Source organism: Atractosteus spatula, chromosome 27 (assembly GCF_055471065.1).
Source record: "Atractosteus spatula isolate fAtrSpa1 chromosome 27, fAtrSpa1.hap1, whole genome shotgun sequence".
NCBI lineage: Eukaryota > Metazoa > Chordata > Actinopteri > Semionotiformes > Lepisosteidae > Atractosteus > Atractosteus spatula.
In genome coordinates, this window is record NC_142732.1 from 3,273,794 (window position 1) to 3,297,082 (window position 23,289).

A 23,289-nucleotide genomic window follows, 5' to 3' on the forward strand; every position below is an offset into this window, starting at 1 on the left:
GTAATGTTCAGATTTTATTTTATCCCGTAACCCTAAGCTCTTACTTGCTTTTAAGTGGAAACAGGGGTTTCAGATTGGCGAGATGGGACTGATAGGAATCTGTTTTTTGATCTGCACTGAACCTGAATTATCTCCAGGCTGTTTGCTGTGAAACAATGGGGAGCTTTTTCTGCTGTGTCTATCAGTCATTTCTAAGCATGTGACCTGCGGCTCACTCATCACTGTGAGTGTTGCGTTGCAGTGCAGGTGCGGTGTGCAGGAGACTTAGGAATAGGAAATCCTTACTCTCTCTGAATGATTATACAGTGCTACTTGAATGTTTGTGAACCCCTATTGCAGATGCTACTTTTATACTATGAAATCCTTGTTTAATAAAATCTACTCCTTGCTTTTCTAAAAGAAGGGTATATATCCACAAATTCTATGTGTTGTTCAGATTAATTGATGCATGTAATAGAAAAGGAAATAGATAAATAAGAATTAGTGCATGTGCAAAAGTAAATAGCATTAATAACCATTAGGTTCATTAGCTCAGTCAACAAGGTACTGTAACTGTAACCTGGTGCTAAAGTGTGCTGTAATTGGGTACTATATTAACCAATCAAAGAGCCAATCACCAGGACAAAGTTTGGGAGGCCCACAAAAGTAATTCAAACAGATGTGACCAGATAGTTCTTATTCCAATGATATCTCACTGAGTGTTATCCTCACATACAGTATTGACCAGGCATCCCTAATATACTGTACATATACACTGTAGATGAATGGGTAATGGGTTGAGCAATTGTGTGACTTGTAAGTAATTTTGTAATTTGAGTTTGCTATAGAAAAGGGGGTGAATACTTTGCAATCAACATTTCATTTTTGTTTCTATTTTTTTGCGGATATTTGTCTTTCTTTGTCCCTGAGCATTCAAGGTTATATTATAATATTTGCTTTAAAATGTAATAGAACAAAATGGGACATCATTATAATCAGGTGAATACTTTTGCAAGATGCAGATTTATGCTGTTTAAATATATATTTATTTTTTCTTCTTTTGGCATCTTACATGGTTCAGCTCAGTCGGCACAAGTCAACTAATTTTTGCTGCTTATCTCTAAGGATGAAAGCTTGTTTGTGGTGTTTGTGTGTGGCATTCTTTCTTTCTGTCAGGTGTTTTTCACGCCTCATCTATTTTCACAGACTACATTTTTTGGCTTTTTGAGACCCCCGGTGTCTCCGATCTTAACACTCTCTAGCGTTCAGGAGTTGTGACAGTTGCTGAGTTGAACGTTTGAACAAATTCAGTATTTATGAATATACTGTACTGTGTGCCACATTTCTCATGATTGCTATAAACAAGACACAGAACAGTGGCACATCACAGCTTCCTGTATATACTGAGGTGAATTCATAGTTATACGGATTGGCAGGACTTGCAGAATGTGGAATACCAGAAGAGGGGGGGCAGAGTTCTGGATCTTTCTGTAGCACGTTAACAATAACTTCTTCAACAGCCTGCCCTCTCTAGGCACTTCTTGTTTTTCACATGAAGTTGAGAAAACTTTCTTTGCTACCATCCTCATTTCAGGTTAGCCAGAAACACTATGAATGTGTTTCAACCATTGTAACTGTAATGTTCCCGAAGATTCCACTGAGAGAAACAAAATAGAAAATATATTGAACACATGTAAAAATTACCTTCAGATCATTCACTCCTCCAGCTATACTGTACTATTTATGCCAGTTGTATGTATTTGTCAGAAATGTATCTTTCAATCTCGGAAACTGGACCCTAGGCCAAGGTTAAGAAACATGTCCCATTCCATAGTTAACCTCTGTTTTTTTTAATAACCAAAAAGCATTCTGTGGAATGGGGAAGCATTCTGGGCAAATTGGAACAGGTTTTCCTTAATGTAGCAGAATTATAATGTAGTGAAGAATTATAAACAAGATCTTTGAGTCTACTAGCAAGCTGTTTTGTATTGGCTACTTAAACACCTCCCACACATGGAAGAAAAAATGTAAAAAAAGTGTTTCATCAACAGCAGAGACTACTCATTCCCATCTTCCTCGGCTTCCAAGCAAGAGGGGTGTGGAGGGTGATTTTGGAAGGTGCACATGCTCAGATTGCTAATTAAAATTAGCCATGAAGGCAAACTGTCAGGAAACTGACTTGAAGTGAAGGATCATAAAGCATCAGATGAATGCAATTAAAATATTCATTGCTGGCCAAAAAAATATTTAATGCTGAAGCTGAAGAGTTCGTCAGTCAGGTTTAATATATACTGTAGGTCTCTAGTGTCTGTGTTTTGACAGAGGGGCAAGGGAGTCTGGCTTGGCTTTTAGCAGTTAGTGTAGACTCTCAGACACCCCAGCTGTCAGGTGCGTAGTTCTTGTGAAGAAATGTTATCAAGTTCCTGAGTTTTGTCACTGCAGAATGCCTTAGAGGGGTTCCCTGTCTAGTTATTTCATTAATGGGTGCAGCAGTGAGGACAGGAGCTAAGGGTGATCTAATGCTTCTCCCTGCTGAGTTATATGTTTTCATTTCATTAAGGAAAAGGCAAGTATCCTCCTCCGAAATAAATTGCTGTAAGTATATGGTTCGTGAAATGGAGGAGCAGGTGGTGACCAGGCTTAGAAACATTCTGTATGAATTGTAGTAAATGCACAGACAGCTGGCCACAGTATGTTACAAAGGAAGAGCTTTCCACACTTCCCTGTCCCAGTTCTGAGGTTTAGAGGATGGGATTTGTCCTTATAAGCCCTACAGAGCCATCCCTGAACCTTCTTGCCCTTTCATTGCAGGGAAGATCTCTTGCAAGCAAGGTGGTCTGTCAGACACATCAATTTGGGTGTAAGCGATGGCTTAAATGTTTGTTTATCATGACCCTGGGAGTCTGGCTGAGACTGGACCATCAGCTCCATGCTTGTGGAGTCTGGGAAGTGTGGTTTTTCTATTTCTTTTTTAAAGGACATGCAAAGCTGAGTTATCTCAGCAATTCTCTTACATCCCAGATGCTGAAACAGTATGTGTTCCAATCTTCTAAACCTTGCATCAGACCCAACCTTATTTACTCTTATCATTATGGCCATTTTTCTGAAAATCAAAGCAGTGTCTTTACTGTGTTTTAAAACCAGTTTTAAACCAGTTTTAAAAAAGTGATCAATGGTTCATCAGTAGTACATCAATGCAAATGAAACATCTCTTTATTTTTTGTTGCTGTTGAATAGAGAGTTGTGTTTGATGGCACCATTTTAAATTACAATGATCTTAGAATCATGGAGAAACATCAGTCTGTGATATTGGCCTTCCCTCTTAGATTCTGAAGCAACATTTTAAAACTACAGAGAGCTGTAGAATGGCCTTGAAACTGGATTTTATGGAGTAAAAGGGATCCAGTCACCTGGTCTCTTAGGTATTCAGTCTACTAATAATCCCATAAATATAGCTGAACAGAGAAAGACTGCTGAGATTTCTCACAATAATCCAATTGCAATGACTCACAGGCTTTTGTCTTCAATACTTATTCTTACACTGTTTGAATTCGTGTAATGAAATTTATTCTGAAATGATGAAGCATATTTTAAATCATAGCTGAGCTTTCCTCCGTTTCACTGGTGAAAAAGAAATTGCATTCTGTAATGAAAATAAAAAAGAGCATTCTATAACCTCCAGAAAACATTAGATCTATAATGGGGCCATGGAAACAGAAGGCATACTGTATATAGTTGTTCCTAGATTACAACTGATATGTTTATGGCCCTGAATTTTTACTAAAACCATAATAACATGGCAACTGAAGCATCTATGAAACTTGGTACTGTATGCAATACCTATGGATTGTTGTATTAGTAATGCATCACTGGAGACCAGAGTCAAGTTAAGACTGAACATTGTTGACAGAAATACACAGGAGACTTGGCTTGAAATGGTTGTAGCACAATACTGGTCAAATCCATGAACCTACAATCATTTAGAATCGGTTACTATAGCTTGAAAATGCATGCCATTTCAGTTGTTCCTGGTGTTATTCAAACGAATGTTCTATGTGCGCTAAAACGTGCACGTGTCTTTAGTCTGGGCTGAGACACTACTAGAATGCAACAATGCAATGCATTGTCTGTTTTTATGTCAGTCCCACTTGGAGGGTTATTATAAATAGGGATAGTACTATATTTCATATTGGAAAGACATAAATATTTAACCAGCCACCTGTTTCTTTACATCATAGATAGAGTTTCAACCACAAACAAGTTCTGTCCTAGAAGCAGCAATGCAGTCAAATGTGTGTCATGCTTTAGAGGGTTTCGGTGTAGTATTGTTCTGCCTCTCAGCAGCATCCCTGTCCTTTAAAGTAGCAGATGCAGCCAAAAAAAGAGCCATTTCATGATTTTTGTAAAAAGAAAAAAGTGCTTCTAATAGGTGAGCTGCAGTTTACAAAGGAGGCAATTATCTCAAAACTGGATTTGCTGCTTTGTGGTCACTTTGGAACAGAATTTTGCCTAAAGCATTGAGCGGTTCTTACATTGGTTGAATAATGTACACATATCCTCTTAACATCAGGAAGTGGTCATCCACCAAATTGCAGAGCAGGTGGCAAATGTGAAGGTAACAAGGGCACATTCTCAGATGGAGGTATATGTACAATTAAATAATGCAAGTTGCAAATTTTGCATAGGCATTAAACTCACTTGCCCTGCACTGGCCTAACTCTGATTAGTCCTGGGGTTAACAATGCCATGTTCCTTATGTTTAGATGTAGTTACATTTTAGCTTTTGGTACAATCTCATAACACGTTTTGGGTACACGTGATGTGATTAGAACCTGGGGGGGGGGGGATGGTGCATCTTATCAAGCACTAGAAACAATGCTAAATCAAACGTCATGACCTCTTATCCACATGTTACGTCATTTGCACATGTCCCCATAAAAATAATGCACATGATTATAACATCTTGTGGAGCAGCTTTGAAGAGATTATGAAACCATTATGCAGCAACATTCAAATAAAGTATGACCAAATTCTCTCACTGAGAGTATGCGGCACCATTTTTGCCTGAACCCGTTCTGTTCCAGATATCATACTTGTTTTGTTGGAGCACTTCTGCAGTTGGTATGGTGACTCGCTGAGTTTGTTCGTCATTCCTGTGCATGTGCATTTTGTACAACGAACAAGATCTTGAGATGAAGCATTTCATTTACAGGAGTGTCCTCGGGTGAAAACCATTTCACAGGCTGTTAAGGATGCATCTGTACAGCTCTTACAAAGGTGACTGTGAAGGATGCCCATTTTCGCTCTGTGTGATTGCTGTTTTAATTTCCCCAGTTCACATCTTGTATCCTATGGGATGCTAGAGCAGTTGCTGATGCATATGTGTTAAATCTGTAGGCTTCTGTTTTGAGTTTACTTTGAGCCATACCGATTTTAACTTTTCTGTTTCTGAGAGTACTGAAACTGCTACTAACAGGAAAACAATGCAAAACAGCACAACTACATGTATTTGTATCCTAATTCAAATACATTTTTCTAGTTTAAAAGCAACATAAACAGCAGAGAAAAATAATGAAAGTGCAATGAAATAAAACAAATAACCGGATTATCTCTTAGTTAATAGTTTGATGTTTTGGGGATCGGCTTTTAGACGCATGAGGATTGTTTTGATGAGGCTGAATGCCTTTCATCTGTCACTGCAATCTCCGTTTTTATCTCCCTCCTGTTTATTGTGCAGAAAACCTTGAAACTCTTTTTTAAAATGAAAAAAAAACATTCAGCAATTGAAAGGCATACAGCTGCCCCAACATGCCAGGAATCCGGTGAGGTATCTCTGTTGAAAACGCATATTGTTTTGCAGGTGTTGTCTGACTCTTTTCTACTTGCTTTGCCAAATACAGCAGAGTGTTTCCTTTGTGTGTGTCTGTTTGACAGCAAGAGAAATACACATCTTAATAACCTCAATTCAGTTGATTGAATTAAAGACACTTAAAGTGCACTGACTAAAATGCAAATGTTTTTTTTATTTTAGTTGAAAATTGGATAAATGTCTAATACCTGACCCCCCCCCCCTTCTCCCACCAATGCTCAGAATCTTGTACAAAGATGATTCTGTAAATTATAACCACTCCAGATGTTGTGAATGCAAACCTGGGAATTGGAAAGGAAGAAAAACAGAAGGAGCGAAAAAAGCAGAAATGTACCCAGATGGAGGGTAGAGGACAGAGGAGATAACACTGTGTGATTCAGAGTCTTGTAAAACCTGTTGAGAAAACTGAACAAAACAGTGTGAAGCCTGTTTACAAGAGCAGCAAGGCGCTGTGAAAGAGCAATGAAAATAGCTTGCATGGTTCTTGTATTTTTCTGTTGTTGTTTACAAGGTCAGGCACTATTTAACTTTTTTTGTCTGCAACCATTTTGGGAGAAAAAAAGAAACAAAATATTTCTTTAGTTGATACATTTCCTTCTGCAGTTTCCAAGGCATAGTCATACTGTATAACAGTCGAAGTCAGAAGACCCCTGTGGACTCGTGCAGCAGTGTTAAAATATCGTGAGGCCGCCTTCCTGAGTTGCTGTTCCATAAGGTCTGAGTTTGAAATTCAATCAGCAACCTAATCAGTATTTCTTAAGTCCAGTTTTGTCATTATGGACTGGACACAAATTTTACATTTATGTGCAATGTGTATGTTTTTGTCTTTTGTTGGTTTTTATCAACAAACTACATCTTGTGTTATCTCTAGCTATTGTTAAAAAGTTGGTCAACACTTCTCTTGAATTGATTACTATAACACCCTATCCCCCTAAAGCTCTGGAGTTCTATTCCTATGGATATCAGAGTGTCACAGTCCCCGAGCACTTTCAAATTAAGACTCAAAACCAGCTTTGATGGGCTTTAATTTAACTGGTTCTGTCTGCCCCTTTACTTTCCTACTGTATTCCAAGCTCCTATTGTAATTGTGTGACCCTGCTAGTTTCTTTCTTACTGTAAAACACTTTTGAAAAGCCACTTTTAAAGGCGCTGCATAAAATAGTTTATTATTATTATTTTATTTATAATGGGGGTTAAATGAGTGGTAAAGGAAGGGCCTGATACATACAGCCTAGCCTTGGTCAGGACTCCAGATGAGTCGAACTGATCCAAAGGAAGCACAGAGGACCAAAAAAGGAAGATTTACTTCTTTTGTTTTGGCAGCACAATAATGCTGTTATGTCCAAGAGCCTGATGTCTGGAAAACCAGTCCTGGCCTGTTTGATTATTTTATCTGACACATGGGCCAGTGAGATTCTGAAGTGGTTCTTGGGCTAGGTCTTTGTTGCACTTGGTTCTGAAGGAAAGGGAACACTCCGTGCTGCAAAACAGAGCACTGGGGAAAGAGTGTGAATCCTAAAAGAGAGGACCATAACGATCTTATTAAAGGCTTTTTCAATATCCTAAGTAAAAATGGAATTATGCACGTTGCTAAATCCAGTGGGAGCATACCTCATGTCTGTCTTGTTTAGCTGTGTATGAAGTCAGTGGTTCCCTTAGCGAGTCATAAATGTCAGTGGTAGAGAGTTTAGATTCTTGTCACAGCATTAAGCCAGTGTTTTCTAGTAGCTCATCACAAAGGGTTGTACTTTGGTACATGATTTTGTAAAGAGGCAGTTTCACTCATGTATGAGGTGACATGCAATACACCATAAATCTGAGCTCGTTTGAGAATCCTGCCCTGTAAAGTACTGTCTTGAGTTTTATGCATAACAGTGCTTCCACGTACAAGGCAACACACAATACTACTTCTTAAAAACAACCAAACCTGCTCCCAGTTCACTGAGTTTATTAGATTATAACCTAAAATTATACCATTGACAGCCCTTTGAAAACAGCTGCATTGTAACTCTGGGATTTGGAAGTTGTGCATCAACAAGAAACTGGTTCTGGAAAAATAAACTGTTGCAGCACCCAGAGGAAACCGAGTGATCACCATGCATTCTGATAATGTGTCATTGGAGACCAGGCTTGGGTTAAGAATTCATGCTGTTAACAGAAATACACTAGAGAAGTGGCTTGAAATTGATGTTAAGATGCACAATACTGCAGCTATAGCACTCAGCATTCTTTTGCCCAGGTTATTGTCTTGCTGGTGAAGTAACTGTCCTATGTTTTTTTTTTTGTTTAAAGTTCTTTCTAAACGCTTGCTGCTGTAGCACAAAAACAATGAGGAGCTGAAACCATCAGAGCAAACTGCGGATCGAGTGCAATTACTCTGTCAGATACTCCAGGATTCTTTGCAGGAAGGGCTTTCTCCAGGGATTAGCTTAAAACAGACCTTACTGCCGACACAGCACTCCTCACCATATTAGCTTTCTGCTGAGCTCTGTGTTAGAAATTGCTGCTTTTTTCCACCATTGGCAATGTAGGCATTTCTTACCTCTTTCCAATTTAAAGACTGCAATGAAAAATACATTATTTTAATGTTATGCGCAATTAGTAATGATTCACAGCTTTGAGCTAAAATGCATTGCATGTTTTTGCACTTTATTTACTGCATGCACAGTGCCTGTAGAAAGTCTACACACCCTTTCCAAAACAGCACATGAAATAAAAACACATTCAGTTAGAATTTATTTGACCTTTTATTTGCACATTGTAACACACAACCTCCAAGAGGAAGATAAATGTTCTGAAAAGTAATTAAAAATGTATTCTATACTTGGAGGCAATGTACTGTAGACTTTCTATAGACACAGCGCATGCACATAAAAGACTGGAATTTCACAGTGGAAAACAGAATCTTCTGTAGGTCAAGTCACTGGCTTTGATAAATTCACCTCCTGGGTGAATTGAAGGTTATTGATGACTTGTGTGGAACAAAGCGAACTAGCTGCCTTAGGAAATGATTTCCTGCCCTATACAGTACCTTAAAGAAAGTTGTGAGTCTATTGTTTCTTTTGCATTTTTCCATCATTCCAACGGAATTGGATGAGATGGAGCCATATGTCCAAACAGGTCATGGTCTATTGCTCCGACGTGTTTCAGTTGGACATTCATCCATCACTAGTTATAAAGAAGTGCTCTTTCTTGGGAATAAGAGCTTCCTGTGGGAGAGGACAAGTCTACAGTTTTATTTTATGATGTCTCAGAATCCATCGATAACATTTGGGCTATATATTGAGGTAGTGTAACTGCTTATTCTATATTAAAATAATTCCTTCTATAATCGGTGCTCTCCTGGAAGGGCACATTCCCTTTGTAAAATCTATTCAAACCATCAATGCTACCATTTCTGCTAAAAGTGATGACAGCTTTTATTATTTTTTTCCAGTGCTGTGGTACGCATGTGAATTACATCCTCTTTTTTAGAGATTTTTTTTGGTTGTGTGCATCTCTGTAGGATGGCAACTTTGTGTTTGTTTCTATGGCTTTGTTGGGGGCTTCTGCTGTTCTCCAGCTCTTACGAATACAGTAGCTTGGATGGAGGGTCACACCTGCTTGCTTTCATGAATCCCTTGTGCTAACTGCTTCTGCAGTGGCCTTTAGGACTTGGTTATGGTTCCAGCAATCCCACCCCACTCCTACAGCCGTAGAGCAACTGCTCAGGATGTTCTCCAGGGTTCCTGATTTTGAGCTCTTTTCACACCCTGAAACTCGTACTAGTTGGATTTACTCAGGAGCAGATCGTACTCCTGATCAAGAACTTGAGTCGGTGGGGGTTCCACCTTCCATGACTCAACCCAGGTGATCTTCCTTTCCATTGCCTGGTCCCATCCTGTCCAGGCTCCCTGCTGTCTCATCCCCACCATCCTGCTGGACCTTTCCTCCACAGTTACCCAGAGCATTAAAGCCAAGTGCACAAGCTTTAGAAAAAGGTATTAATTATTCAGGAGCTCTGTAGCAAAACGGCGCTAAACAAAACATGCAAAAAATTAGAATCGTAATATGCAAAAACCCTTTGCCGTAAATGACTTAGTAAAAGATTACTGTTAAATAGGCTATACCCTGAAGAATGCTCAGCAATCACTTTAGTGGGGATTCTGAATGAAGTGTGTTAGAAGTAGATTAAAACATAATTAAACTGTCTGTAGATAGTGGAGATATTTTTTGTTTTTTCACAATGTCTGCAATTATTAATCTATTAGATGAGCAGAAGTCAGGAAAAGTAGTTGCCATGTTTGTGTTTACGTATTTAAACAAAGTAATATGAACATACAGTGTAGGGATGTATTTTTTTCCATCAACCTGACTGAATTCTCCGATGAGTTTTTTAATGAATGAAGCAGAGAATTACTGTAGATTTTCTTCATTGGAATCTTCACTGCATCACCTTTGTGACAGCTACTAGTGGCAGCCCTTAATGTGTGTTGGCCCGTCTCCTGAAACAGAATGAATATGGCTTGATTGGGATCTGAACAGGTCATTATGCCTTTATAATGTGCTTTGGTGTCTTAAACTGATGAAATAGTAAAGGTTTACTCTCTTGTCTAATAGCTTCAGATAACCTTCTGTCCCTGCAGGATGAAAATATAGCAATTAACTACTTACACTGGTGCCTTATCTGTAATCTGACAAGTCATTTTCTTCATGTGATGACTTCATTAGAGGGATAATTAAACGATTCACTTATTTTGCATGTGTAGCAGAAAGCTTCTTATCCCCTTAAGAACAAAAGGAAATACCCAAAGCTTGTCAAATCTGCATAATTAAATTGGTGATGTTTTTATTTTCCACCACCTTTTTTCAGGCAAGTTTCTTTTTCCATTCTGAAACTGGGGGTGAGTGGGGAATACTGTTTGTCATTCCTCCGTTTTGCTTTGAAAACTTTTAATTTATTTGGGATACCAAACTTGTTCACCGATAACATAGGGAAACCTAATAGATGCAACCTGAGGGAGCTCTGTAGTTCTGAAGTTTAAAACGCTGACATTTCTAATTGATAACATGCAGACAACTGATTACTTTTTAATAATTCAAATAACTCCATTTCAATATATTCTGTAATATCCAGATGTTTTGTACATGTAATACATCCTAACACTGCAATGAGTAATCCATACTGAGATTAAACCCCATCTGGTTTGTGAACCAGTCGATAAATGAGCTGAAACTAAATTTTCCTTATTTCGGCATAACGTCATCAGTTTAGGGTCATACATTTCCCTGAATGATGATCTCATTAGCCTCGGTTTCTCTTGGGTAGAAATCTTTCCAGTGTCCGACACTTGCCTTCGGTTCTGCCTGTTTCTGTTCCATTAATCTGAGCTCATCAATGCAAAGTTACATTTTCTACTGTTGTTTTATACCATGTTTATGCCTTTCCCACTCTTCTCAGAAATCACCAGATCACTGAAAGTTACTATTTAATTCAGCATCATGGCAGGCCTGTTTGATGGTCACTGCCTCAAGTGATTCATGAGGCCTAAGTACACAATCAAACCAACAATGACAAGAAAAGCACTGACAATGTGACAGTCAGCTCTTCACCAGTTATCTAATTAATCAACAAATTCCCCACATGTGGGCCTATTTACATGTAATAGAGGCCTGAGTGATCTCTACTGGCAGGTCATCTGAAACTACCAGCCAAATTACTGCTGGCCTGCTACATCCATGTTTATGTATCATTAAACTCCAAATGACCAGGAGTCCTGCCAAGTCTCCATCTTACCTCTCTCCAGCTCTCCTGTTGTTTGAACACCAGCGAATCCTGTACCAGCAGGGTGAACCAGAAGACCAACATTTAGCTATTAAAGAATTCTTATGACCAATGAGCAATTATACATAAACTGTTTTATATAAGGCTGTATCTAGGAGGAAAATTACAAAATGTTCCTTTGATTTAACCTGTGAAAGTGTAAAATAACCCCATGAAAGTGAACATATGAGTTAATAGTACTTCCATCCATTTATATACAACAACAGGAAAAGGCTGGCCAGTAATTTATTTAATAGATGTGAAACATTTATATGGAGGCATCTCTTATCATCGCTCTTAGGTCCTGGGTTCAATTCCAGAATGATGATCCTTCTTTGTAGAGTTTGCAGGTTCACCCCATTTCTCCAGCTGCTCCTTACTCCCAACTTCCAAAGATGAGCAGCTAAGTTAATTGGTGTCCCTCAATTATACTTGTGTGTATACTGTACGTTAGTGTGTGTCAGGGATGGACTCTTTGTTGCATGACTACACCCCAAGAAGAAGCAACCTTCCGATAATGTGTGGAGGGAAATTTATATACAAGTGGTTACACTGTTTTGTGTGTCCTTACAGCATTCCTCTCCTGAAAACACAGATTCGTTCCGTAGCAGAGCTGTACACTAGTAATGTGTTAAAGTACTGCTAGGATTATCATAAAAGGCTTTATACACAAGACTTTTTACAATGCTAGTTCCAACCCTTGGATTACACCTTACTGTCAGTAATTTACATTTGAGCTATAAAAAAGTAAACAGAGAGTGTGTTTTATATACATACATACATGCCAAGTATAAATATCAGCATCTTTTATCTCTGTTATTTATTGTGCATAATAAATAATATTAAGACTTCTGTACAGCCTTTTGTTATGCCCTGCATGATACTCCCAGCTATACTCTCCACCCACTAGCAAAAATCTGCTGACTGATTTCACAGTGATTATTCTAAGTATTTACATCCTATTCAGGTATCATACCTTGTGCCTTTTGCTTGCTGGGATAGGCTCTGGCTCCCCTGCGACCCTGAATTGGTTGAAGCAGTTAAAAAAATGGATGAATGGTATCTTCTGCCCCTGTATAGCTGTGTATTTAAAGTAGGTACAGGGGAAGATCACAGTATCTTGACACGTTGCCAGTGCTCTACATTTAAACCTGAAAGCCATGTTGCCTTGATAATCGTGAAGAAGGGGACACATTAAGTTCCTCTTCCAGAGTGCGACACCCCCTAAGCACTGCAGGAGGCTCCCCGATTCAGCCCGCCGTGTTGCTGACGCCGCGCGCTTTTGTTTCGCAGAGTGCTGGGACCCGGGAAGAGGCCATGTACGATGGGGCGAAGGTGCCCTCTCCTCAGGAGAGTGCCAATGGGTTCTCCCAGCCCGGCGCGTCCGCCTCCTGGCCCAAACCGGAGGAGGAGGCCCGCAAAGCGGAGCCGGTGCTGGCGAAGAAGGCTCACCGCGAGATCCTCGACCACGAGCGCAAGAGGAGGGTGGAGCTGAAATGCATGGAGCTGCAGGAGATGATGGAAGAACAAGGGTGAGCTCTGGTTTCCTTCTTCAGCTGGCCTTGTCCTCCACTGCTCTGCAACGTCAGGCAGCCAATGTCAGTAATAATCCCAAAGACCTGCGATCAGTGCGGATTTGATCACATTAGCTCTGTAGGAAATGGTTTAGCTAGAAAATAACATTTGCATGGTCTAGATAGGATCCATGTAAAACTTTAAGGATGTAAAGCCAAACTGGGGTCAAATACAGGCATTAATTGATGATGGGTTGCTGGAATGTTTTATTCAAAAGGGATCTTTCACAGAATTGCCCTCAAAGGTTAGATTTTGTAGATTTTAACCATCATAACTTGAAACTTTCACCTTTCTGAGACAGATGAAAATTTTTCAGTTGACTAAATAATTAGATCAATTACTACTACTGAGATGTTATATAGAAAAATTCGAAAACTGCAGTCTGTGAGAACCACATTTAATGCAACTCATCCCTTATAGTGGTCCTTACCCAAAAGAAAAAAGGGAGATACTTAATAAAGTATAAATAATTAAAAAATACAATTATAGAAAATATTTTTATTTCATCATATACTATATTTCAAATTTTTTATTTGACTTTTTCATAGAGAAATACGATCTACCCATTACCCTTTTCCCTAATTAGTCAATTAGTTTTAAATATTGCAAGGCAGAGAATTTGCTGGAACTGAGAAATGAGAAATCAGTAATCTCTCATTTAATAATAATAAAATAATTATGAGTAACTGTGTTTCAATCCATTAAGGTTGTTTCTTAAGGTTAAAACCTCACTGTTTAAAAGTTAGTATTGTAGTTGCATTACTACTGTATTAGTCTGTCCTGCGACACATCATATTATTAGTGAAAATCTGATCGAACTTCGAGAAGCCAAAAGTAAAGAGATTTGTCTGTGTGCAATATCCTTGACCTATTTCTTGGTGTCCCTAGTAATTTCTGATTTTGTGTATTAGACTGTCTTATAAAACATGGTATATTGACAGACAGCTTTTAAGGCTCTTTTTCAGGTGTCAGAACTGTAAGAAGTCATACATCTTCCTGCTAATAAATCTACTATGAATCTGGAGGAAATGGCAGAGGCAAAAACTATTTGAAGGTTCCTCATCTCCGGGTGTCACATTTTTCACTTAGTGTGTTTCTGACAGACTGTGTTCCCGCAACATGGTCTCTGGAATTAAGAAGCATCTTTGCTCCAGCCTTAGTACACTGCAGAGGTTTTAGATGAAGAGGGAATTGGAGTCAGCTTTCTACATTCTGCCTGACAACATTTGTTTTCAGAATGTAGCAGCAGATCTTTTTAAGAATATCTTGCATGCATCACTGTCCGTGTTCAATATATGACATTGTGAGAGCAGAGAGTCCTTAACTTGCCAGCCTGTTGAGATCGCAGGGTACAGTGTTTGCGTCGGGTCAAAACTCTCGTAAACAGAATAATTGAGTTGACATTAGTGCCAAATTGGGAAGTGTGGATTGCTTCCCGATGGAATAAGAAGAACACAGCTGCTGATTAGATTATAAGGGATCTTTACTTTCATTTCCATCTAAACTGGGTAGCTGTGGCCAAAACTGTGGTACTCAGGATTTTCAGATGTAGCAGTGGGATGACCTTTACTCCATCGATGCTTGGTTGCTTTTTCTAGTAGGTTATCTTTGCCAATAGACTTGTGAAAACTTAAATTAATGTATTCAAATTTGGTAAATCCGTGAGACTTAATACAGAAAGTTTAAACATTTTCTACACTTGAAATAAAGGCAGCTGACAAAAAAAAGCATTTGGATCTTCTGAAAAACGTGATTGCAAAGTGAAGATTCCTTGCCTAATACTGTAGTTCAATTTGTGGGCTCTGCATTGCGTTTTAAGAAAACAGAAACAGATACTCATTCATCAAGCATAGGTACAGTCATGTTAAATTAGGACACGTCTCAAAATGACTTTTCAAATTTTGCTACTGTAGCTGTGCAGTGTTGTTTGTAGAAGTATCCCACTGTGAGGTCTGCAAACAATCAAGAGTGAAGAAGAGGCATCAGATGAAATTAAATGGCTGGAGCCTTTTCATTTTAATGGAGTTAATAACTAACACATGGCCCAGAGTGAGGGCTACTGAGGCATTAGGGAGAGAGCCAAGTTGCAGCCCTCCTGTTGAAAATGGGAATTAATTGCCTACTGCATTCGATAGCTTCACCCTAGGAGCCAATTAAAAGACAGTGGCAATTAAAGGAATCTGCTCATTAGCTCTCTGAGGCCCGGCACTTCTGTGATTTACTGCCTGGTTACTCAGACTGTAGCCATTAAATATATCCTCCACAGGCTGGTATTTCATAACATAGGTCCAAAAAGTGAAGGATGATAAGCAGTAAATATGAGCACTGTCTGTTAAGACAGTGGGTGCAAGATTTTGCTTCTCATGAACCTTGTAACATATCAGAGCAGGTACATTTGAATGCAGCGCTGTCTGGCTTTAAAGTAAAGGGTAGGGTCCTGTGACACGTGTATGAAGGTCAAAATGGAAGAGTCCTTTCTCCTACAGGAACCTCTATAATGCTTTCTAAAAGTTCACTGTCAAACGATGTATCTATTTCATGCCCTGTAGGAAGGTCAACAATGAATTCCTCCTGCTTCTGGAGTTTAGTCAGTGCTTCATATGACAGTGAATTAATATGAAACCTCCGCCTCAGTATTCCCTTCTTTTTAATACCCTTAAGAAGCTTTTCTCCACTGCAGTATATTGTGCCCTTAGCCAAATTAAAATATAACAGAAAGAAAACCCAGCCCAAATGTATCTGTACCATTAAGAGAAAGTCAAGTAGTAATTAGAACCACCAGATAGCCTTCAGTGTGCAGAGATGTTTGTTTTGCATGGACACCATACAGACCAATAGGTGTATCGAAATGGAATGGTGTGCAATTAGACCACAGGCTTTGCAATGCCAGCCCATTAGTAATTGTGAGAGGTGTTTATCCAAGGCTAACTACCTGCATGTTCAGTTCCCAGTCCTGGTCCTGGAGGACCACACACAGCTGCTGGTTTTCATTCCAGCTGAGCTCAATTACGTAATTGCAGCCTCAGCTGAACTAGCACGTTGCTTGACCTGAACATTGGCACATTCTCAAAAGTTTCAGCTCCAAAGGTGGGGATTTTTTATTTTACTTATGGATTGCAATTATTAAAAGGTGACCTTCAAAATATTTAAAAGCTGAAACAGTTTGAATTATTAAGTCAGTTAAGGGAGTTGTGGAATGAAACCAGTAGAATACTGTATGTTGTCCTTGAACAGGATTGGGAACCTGGTTTAAAGCATTCAGACAATTTAACCATGTTGTCATAAAAGGCTCTTGGTTTGCTTATTTACATATTTAATTATTTTTGCAGCAGTCCTCTTCTTCTCACAATTTGGCCTATGAAATTATATTTTTATGCCACAAAGAAGGACATTCCAGAAATCCTAAGATGTTAAACTTCAAAAAAATATGCAATGTAAATTAAACTGCAATATTACTGAATAGCCTTGCATTTGTGAAGTGTTCTTTTCTATGGTTGTTGAAAGAGGTTGTCATTTCTTGAGCAAGGTATGGTTTGCGAGAGACAAGCTCTAAATGAAGCTCTAGTTCTGTGAATGGTCACTGATTAGACAGACCTCATGGGCACTCTCTGCCAGCCCTGACCATGTTGGCTAACAGGAGGAGAGCAGCAGGAAGATTGTTCTGAAGTCAAGAAGCCATTTCTGAGAGGCCGGGATAATAGACATGTCCTCTTTCCCGGCCAGCCCTAGCAGAGTGCCTAAGTAGATTATGTTGTGCTTTGGTGAAATAAAAGTGTTCTATTAAAAGAAACAAATATTTGATATGACACCCACACACACAATGTGTAGGCTGCGTGTAGGCAGGGAGTCAATTGAAAGTTGGTTTTCCTCTATTCTGTGCACCATAAGGAATATCGGATGGTTTCAGTGTGCTCTTTATCTTTTATTTTCAAATATACTCTGCTATTTTTTCTCTGAGACATACACTGTATAGAGAAAAGGCTATGGTTGCCTACATCAGAATTAAGAATTCATTTAAATGTCTTTAACTAGTATAGAGCCACAGTTTAACTATTTATTTGTTTCCCTCCAAAACAGTTCATTTTTTTTAGAAATGAAAGGCAGTATCACATTGCTAAATGTTTTCCTCAGAACAATTTCAGGATGGGAGGATGAAATGAATGTCACAATCTGTTGTAGATTGACTTCTTTGAGCTGCTGAATATTCTATTTAAATGCAAATGTGGAATCTGAGGACTAAACAGCTTCACATAACATTTGCACTTTCCTTCTTTGCCCCTTTCTGTGTGTATACTTGCTGTTTTTGTGGATGGGTCCATGGGCTCCTGGGAACCAAGTACTGAGCTTCATTGTAGCTGTACCAGTCTCACCCATTGTCTGTTTTCACTGTGGAAGTTTGGCAGGTTGAACATCAGTTCCTGCATCCATTTTCTGAACACTTCATCCAATTCAGGGTCATGGGGGAGCTGGATCTTATCCGGGCACAAGGTGGGGTACACCCTGGATGGGATGACTGTCCATTGCAGGGCAAACATCAATTTTCCCAGAAGCCAATTATCCTACCCGTATGTCTTTGTACTGTGGAAGGAAACCAGACCATCCAGAAAAACCCACACGAACATGAGGAGATCATACAAACTCCATGCAGAAAGCACCCCTGGCCTGGAATTGAACCCAGGGCCCCAGTGCTGCAAGGCAGCAATCAATCACTGTGCAACCATGCCAACCAGCTTCCATGTTCTCTCATTTAATTCCAATCAGGTGGTGGGAAAGTAGCATACTTCTACCTACTGTGCATTTTTGCTGGGATATCAGAAAGAAAGAGAAAACATTTTTTTTTGTTCCAGGTTTCCATGTTTCAAGTTCTAGGGTTTTCATTGTCACCTCTTACAGTACGTTGTGTTTTGGAGGTCATCACAGCTGCAGTTCCTGCATCCCAGTGATCTGGTGACTGATTACTTGCCCTCTTTAAAAAAGAAAAAAAACGAAAATGAAGTTGATCTGCAGGAGAAGACGAGAGGTCTAGACTAGGCCGCGTGTCTGACGCCACACTGACAGCCGATCCGTCACAGTCCCACCCCACGATGGCTGGGCGGTTTTTCTGATTGTGGACACAGCTGCTTCATGTGGCGCACGCCTTCATAACGGAACGGGGGATTCGGAAGATTAATATGCATGTGTTCTGCCTCTCTCTGCCAAATAAGCGACACAGTCTTTCCTCTGCTTTGCACTATGGTTTTATAGTATCCAGCCTGTCAACAGCAGCCTTACAGGTATGGGCAAAACCCTTCATGCCTGGAGAAGTCTCTGTTTTAATGTGGAAAACCATGGGATTCATGCTACATAAGCAGCACGCTGTGAAAAATGATCAGAGTAAGAAAGTAAGAATAGTACATTTCTTCCTGTAGAGTGTGAAAGGACCCATGTTTGTACCCATCCACCAACATTACCTCTTTTTTTAAAAAAACTGACAAGTAATACTTTATGGTTTCTCACCTTCATGTAATTTGAAAACTGAGGATAACTTATCTTCTCCCATTACACTTCTATTGTTCTTTTACCATTATATCATGATTCTTCACAATTTCTTTGAAAGTCTACCAGCTGTAGAGTGTTTCTTTGTAAGGTTCTTTGAGAGGTTGGCCACAGTGCAGTTCCTTGGGATTTCTTTGCAAGGATGACCAACTGCAGCACAATTCCTTGGGACCTCTTTTAGAGGTTGACCAACCGTAATGAGATTGCATGGAATTCTTTTGAGAGGGTAACCAGCTGTTGTGTGCTTTGTTGTGATTTCTTTGACAGGCTAAGGAGCTCTTTTTTTTGTGAAGTTCTTTGAGATGGTGTATGGGGTAAATATATATTTATTGATGAACATGTTTTTACCTGCACTTTGGTTAAAGAAATTCTTATCTGATATAAAGTTTTTTTACTTTAAGAATAACGTAGGTTATTAAAGTGGTGTCTTGTTTTTATTTATGGTGGTTACAAAAAAGGAAAATGTCTGTGTTTACTAGCCATAGAAGAGGCCAAACTTCGAAGACAATTTAGAGACAGGTTTACTCCCAGAGCCTTTCTCAATGATTTGCACTGAAGAATATTCTCTGTATTTATTGAAGTAGCAACCCACACTAATGCCCAATGTTCTCCAGAGACCCATGTGAATGACAAGATGTTTTTAAAGCTTTGGCATCTCCCAGGATTCCAGTCTTATCCTGTAGCTCATGGAACACAAATTAGTTCCTTTGGTTGCTTAGAGAGTTCTCAACATCTATTGCAATGGAAATCAATGCAAACAGGGGAGGACAGTTCATCCCATATAATCCTTTCAATATATCAATAAACAAACTTGGAAATGAACAGGGATGCTTTATCTGACATTTTGTCTTCTTTTAATGTTTGAAGAATTGAATGAATATCTTTAGCACAGTTTTCAAACAAAAAATCTCAAATGTAAATGCAAGTAAGCAGTACAGCTGTCTGTGGTGCACAGTGCTTTATTGTTTTCTTGGTTATTTTGGTTCTTTGTCTCTTTATTCTTTGTTTTTGAAGTTTATGTTGATGAATATCTCTAGATCGGTAGCACTAGAATATAAAGTATTTGAGCTGATGTAAATGTCTATCTTCCTTCCCTGGAGAGATGACCAATATGAAACTCAAGAGGCCTTACACCAATTTGCTATTAGTTGGGTAGAGGTTATGGAAACGTCATATTGTGGTACTGTGTGTTCACTTCAAGTAACACTTTTCAGGGTACAAATAATCTCACTTGTGAGTTACATAAATGCCATCACACTTTTTTCTTGAGTTACTGTAGGATGTTCTTTGGATGCCTTTTCTTCAAGGCTCAGCTCCTGTCTTAATTGCAGTGTAGAGCTGACAATTGCTATTCAGTCCCACTCACTACCACACCGCTGGGTTGATGTAAAGAAAAACAGATGCTGGAAGACAGATATTGACTCTGGCACATATCCTGTAGGATGTGCTGTCAGGCAGTCCGCTTGTCTATAGTGGTTCCAAAGTGGTCACTCAGTCGATTCTGTACTACCTCAGGGAATACCTCACTGTGGACACACATCACATCCACCATCTCCGTGTTGTACGGGCTCATCTTCTGCTCTGGGTTGGCATTTTCCCCGGAAGAGTCACTGGCAAAAATCCGATTTGAAAACATGGTCCGCCACAATCCCCTCCCTTTGGCATACAGTACAGTACAGTATATCAAGGATGTGTGATGCTGGTAAAAACTTCAGGTACTGCACAACTGGTGTTCAGCTAGCCCAGCAACAACATTGCTTTACGATGGGTTTTGGAGAAATGCTGTTCTTGAGTAAGTTGAGGGATAAAAACAATTTCACATCTGCAGGTCTCGCAGGTAGGGAATAAAAAACATTCACAATGTACTTGTCAGTTGCAACTGCTAACCTGTGTTGTTGCTGTTGCTCATTAAAACTTGAGCACAAGTTTTCTCTGTGTGAACAGATTGAGTCAGAGTGTAGGAAATTGCGTGCAGGAAATCAATAAAAGTTGTTACCAGGAAAGCGATCTAAAAGTCAAAGATCAAAGTCCCTTTTTAACTGAGTAATGACATTTCTACCTGCTTCCAGAGGGATTTTCTGTTTTTAATACCTGCGTTTGATTGCTTCTCATGTCTGCTGGTGTCATTTCGGTGTCAGCCAGCAGGCACATTAATTGGTCAGTGATGAGAACCCTTTATCACTTTTCAATTAGTATTTACAAAAAATGTATTATTTTTGTAATAATACATCCAGCAATTGCCTGCCTCTAAGAAATAACTCTAAATGTGAATGCTTTAGAAATGTACAGTAATACTTCAGAAGATGAAATAATGTGCGATTGCTTAGCTTAAAAAACAGTTTCCGTCCATTTTTGTAGGTACTGTACATTTCTTGGTGCAGTAAATAACACAAAACATAGATGTGCTGTCTGAAATAATGCTTAATAAGGTCTTGCTTTCTTTACTTGAAAGATACATTGTACCTCAATTTCAAGCCATAGGATGTAGTGAAAATGTTGAGTCATGAATCTGATGATTTTAAAATAAAAATAGATGTGTTTTCTTACAGTAATATGACTTGGCTTTAATTAATCAGAGTCATTGGTATTTGGCCAAACAGAACAATGACAGATGTATCACTCTAGTTAAAACAAATTCTCACCAGCTTGGCATCTGGAGCTTTTGTACAAGGTTACTGAGGTTGAACAATATGTATAGTCTCTTCATTGCTTAACTGAGAACATAAAATATTTCTTTTAAATCAATAAAACCTCATAAATCAAGCCTCAACGGCAGTTTCTCTAAAGTGTTGTCTTCTGTTACTAATGAACAAGGCCTTGGATATCCTGCAGTTACACATTAGATATGATCACTTCAGCAATTCCAGATCAGTCCTGCATTGTACAGCAAGTCTAATACATGAAAAATTACAGCAAAGCTATATTTACCAGAAGCCATCTGGTGTTTAATCTAAATCAAAAGCTAAGACATGTTTGCTTTACAGGGCATTGCTAATTGTACGGATGTCCGGAATGAATAACTATGCTTGCTGGAGACCTACATTATAATGACCACCGCTTCATATAATATTTGTATTATACAGTATATATATATAAGTGGCCTCCCTCACCAGTTTCCCATTTGCCTGGACACTAATCACTTTTTAACTTGCTCAAGAAGATTTTTAAGGGTCTTTAAAGTGTTTTGTACACTTTTGAGCCTTGATAAACATCCTTATCTCTGAGTTGTTTTTAAAGCTCAGTGGTTCATGGTTCATGGTGGTTCATGGTTGAATCACTACCTTACTGAGGGACCTTACATAAATAGGTGTATTTATTCTGTGATCATGTGAAGCACTGATTGTATGGCTCCTTAAGATAATTTACTCACCTAAATTAATTTAGGTTTCCCACACCAAAAGGTTTGAATGCTTACAGTATGTCCTCATGACTTTTCCATTTTTCTCCCATATTAGTTATGTTTTTTTGTGCTTTGGATGTGTAGAGTGGAATTTATACTGTATGTTACACATATTAATTGCTAAAGCTGTAGAAAGCTTTCAGAATAGATGACTTATGCTGATCTACATTAGGTCATGTGACATGCTTAATCCATCTGGATAATATTCCTTAAGATTGATTTTGCCCACTGAAAAGATCAGCCTCAAGAAATGCACATGTAAAATGCATTCATTTACTGGAATTAATGTCAGCAGTAGCTTTTAGTATGCACCGGCCTTGGTGTTGGAGGATAATATGGGGTCCTTCATAATAAAAAAAAAAACTTATTTAAGATGGCAGTGCTTATATTCTCTCATAATGAATTGAAGAATAATATAACACTAAATAGTTTTGTTCAGGAAGTAGGATTGTAGCAGTCTATACTACATATAATCTGGGCTCCTTGAAAAACAACCTACAGTATGTTGTGATCCTAAATGTTTTTTTAAGATGTTTTTAATCAGGGCTTTCCAGTCTTGGTCTTGGAGTCTGTCTTAGCTGTCTGTTTTCAAGATTTGGGACACATGAAGAGCTGGAAGACGCTGTTATATTGCTCCAGTAAAGACCAGAAATGACTCATTTAGCTCATTAAGAGCAGAGTTAGAAGGAAAATCCACAGACACATGAGCCCTCTAGAACTAAGATTGGACACCCCTTTTTCCACATTTTTTCACTTATTTTGCTACATGTTTTTTAATAGTTTCAGATAAGTTACCTAATGTCTTGTGTGTACTGTATATAATCAATTAGCACAGTCCTCTGCTTTCTGGATTTACTAAGCGTAAGTTTAGTGAACATTTGCAGTAACAAGTCCATCAGCATGCATTTTTGAAAATGTTTTCAAAGGTTTTAAGAGATTTCTAGTACTAGGCCTCATAATACAGAATAGGGGTGCTTGATTTGTCAGACCCTGCACTAGCTCTGTCCTTTGCTCCATTCAGCATTGCCTTATTAACTCAGTCTGTTTATTTCAGTTGATCTGTCATTGCTATGAGGCAGTGCTCTTGGGGACAGTCCTTTGCAGGTAAAGATATGATCAGGTTCCGTC

The 23,289-nt window shown here is 38.9% G+C and overlaps 1 protein-coding gene across 1 annotated transcript in view; it reads left to right on the forward strand.

The window, feature by feature from the left end:
* Positions 1 to 23,289, forward strand: part of srrm3 (serine/arginine repetitive matrix 3) — a 95,732-nt gene that overhangs the window by 31,643 nt on the left and 40,800 nt on the right. The window contains exon 2 of the mRNA XM_088907003.1: positions 12,945 to 13,183. Within this exon, the coding sequence (XP_088763129.1) occupies positions 12,969 to 13,183 (215 nt within the window). The 5' untranslated portion in view covers positions 12,945 to 12,968. The remainder of the gene's footprint in view (positions 1 to 12,944; positions 13,184 to 23,289) is intronic.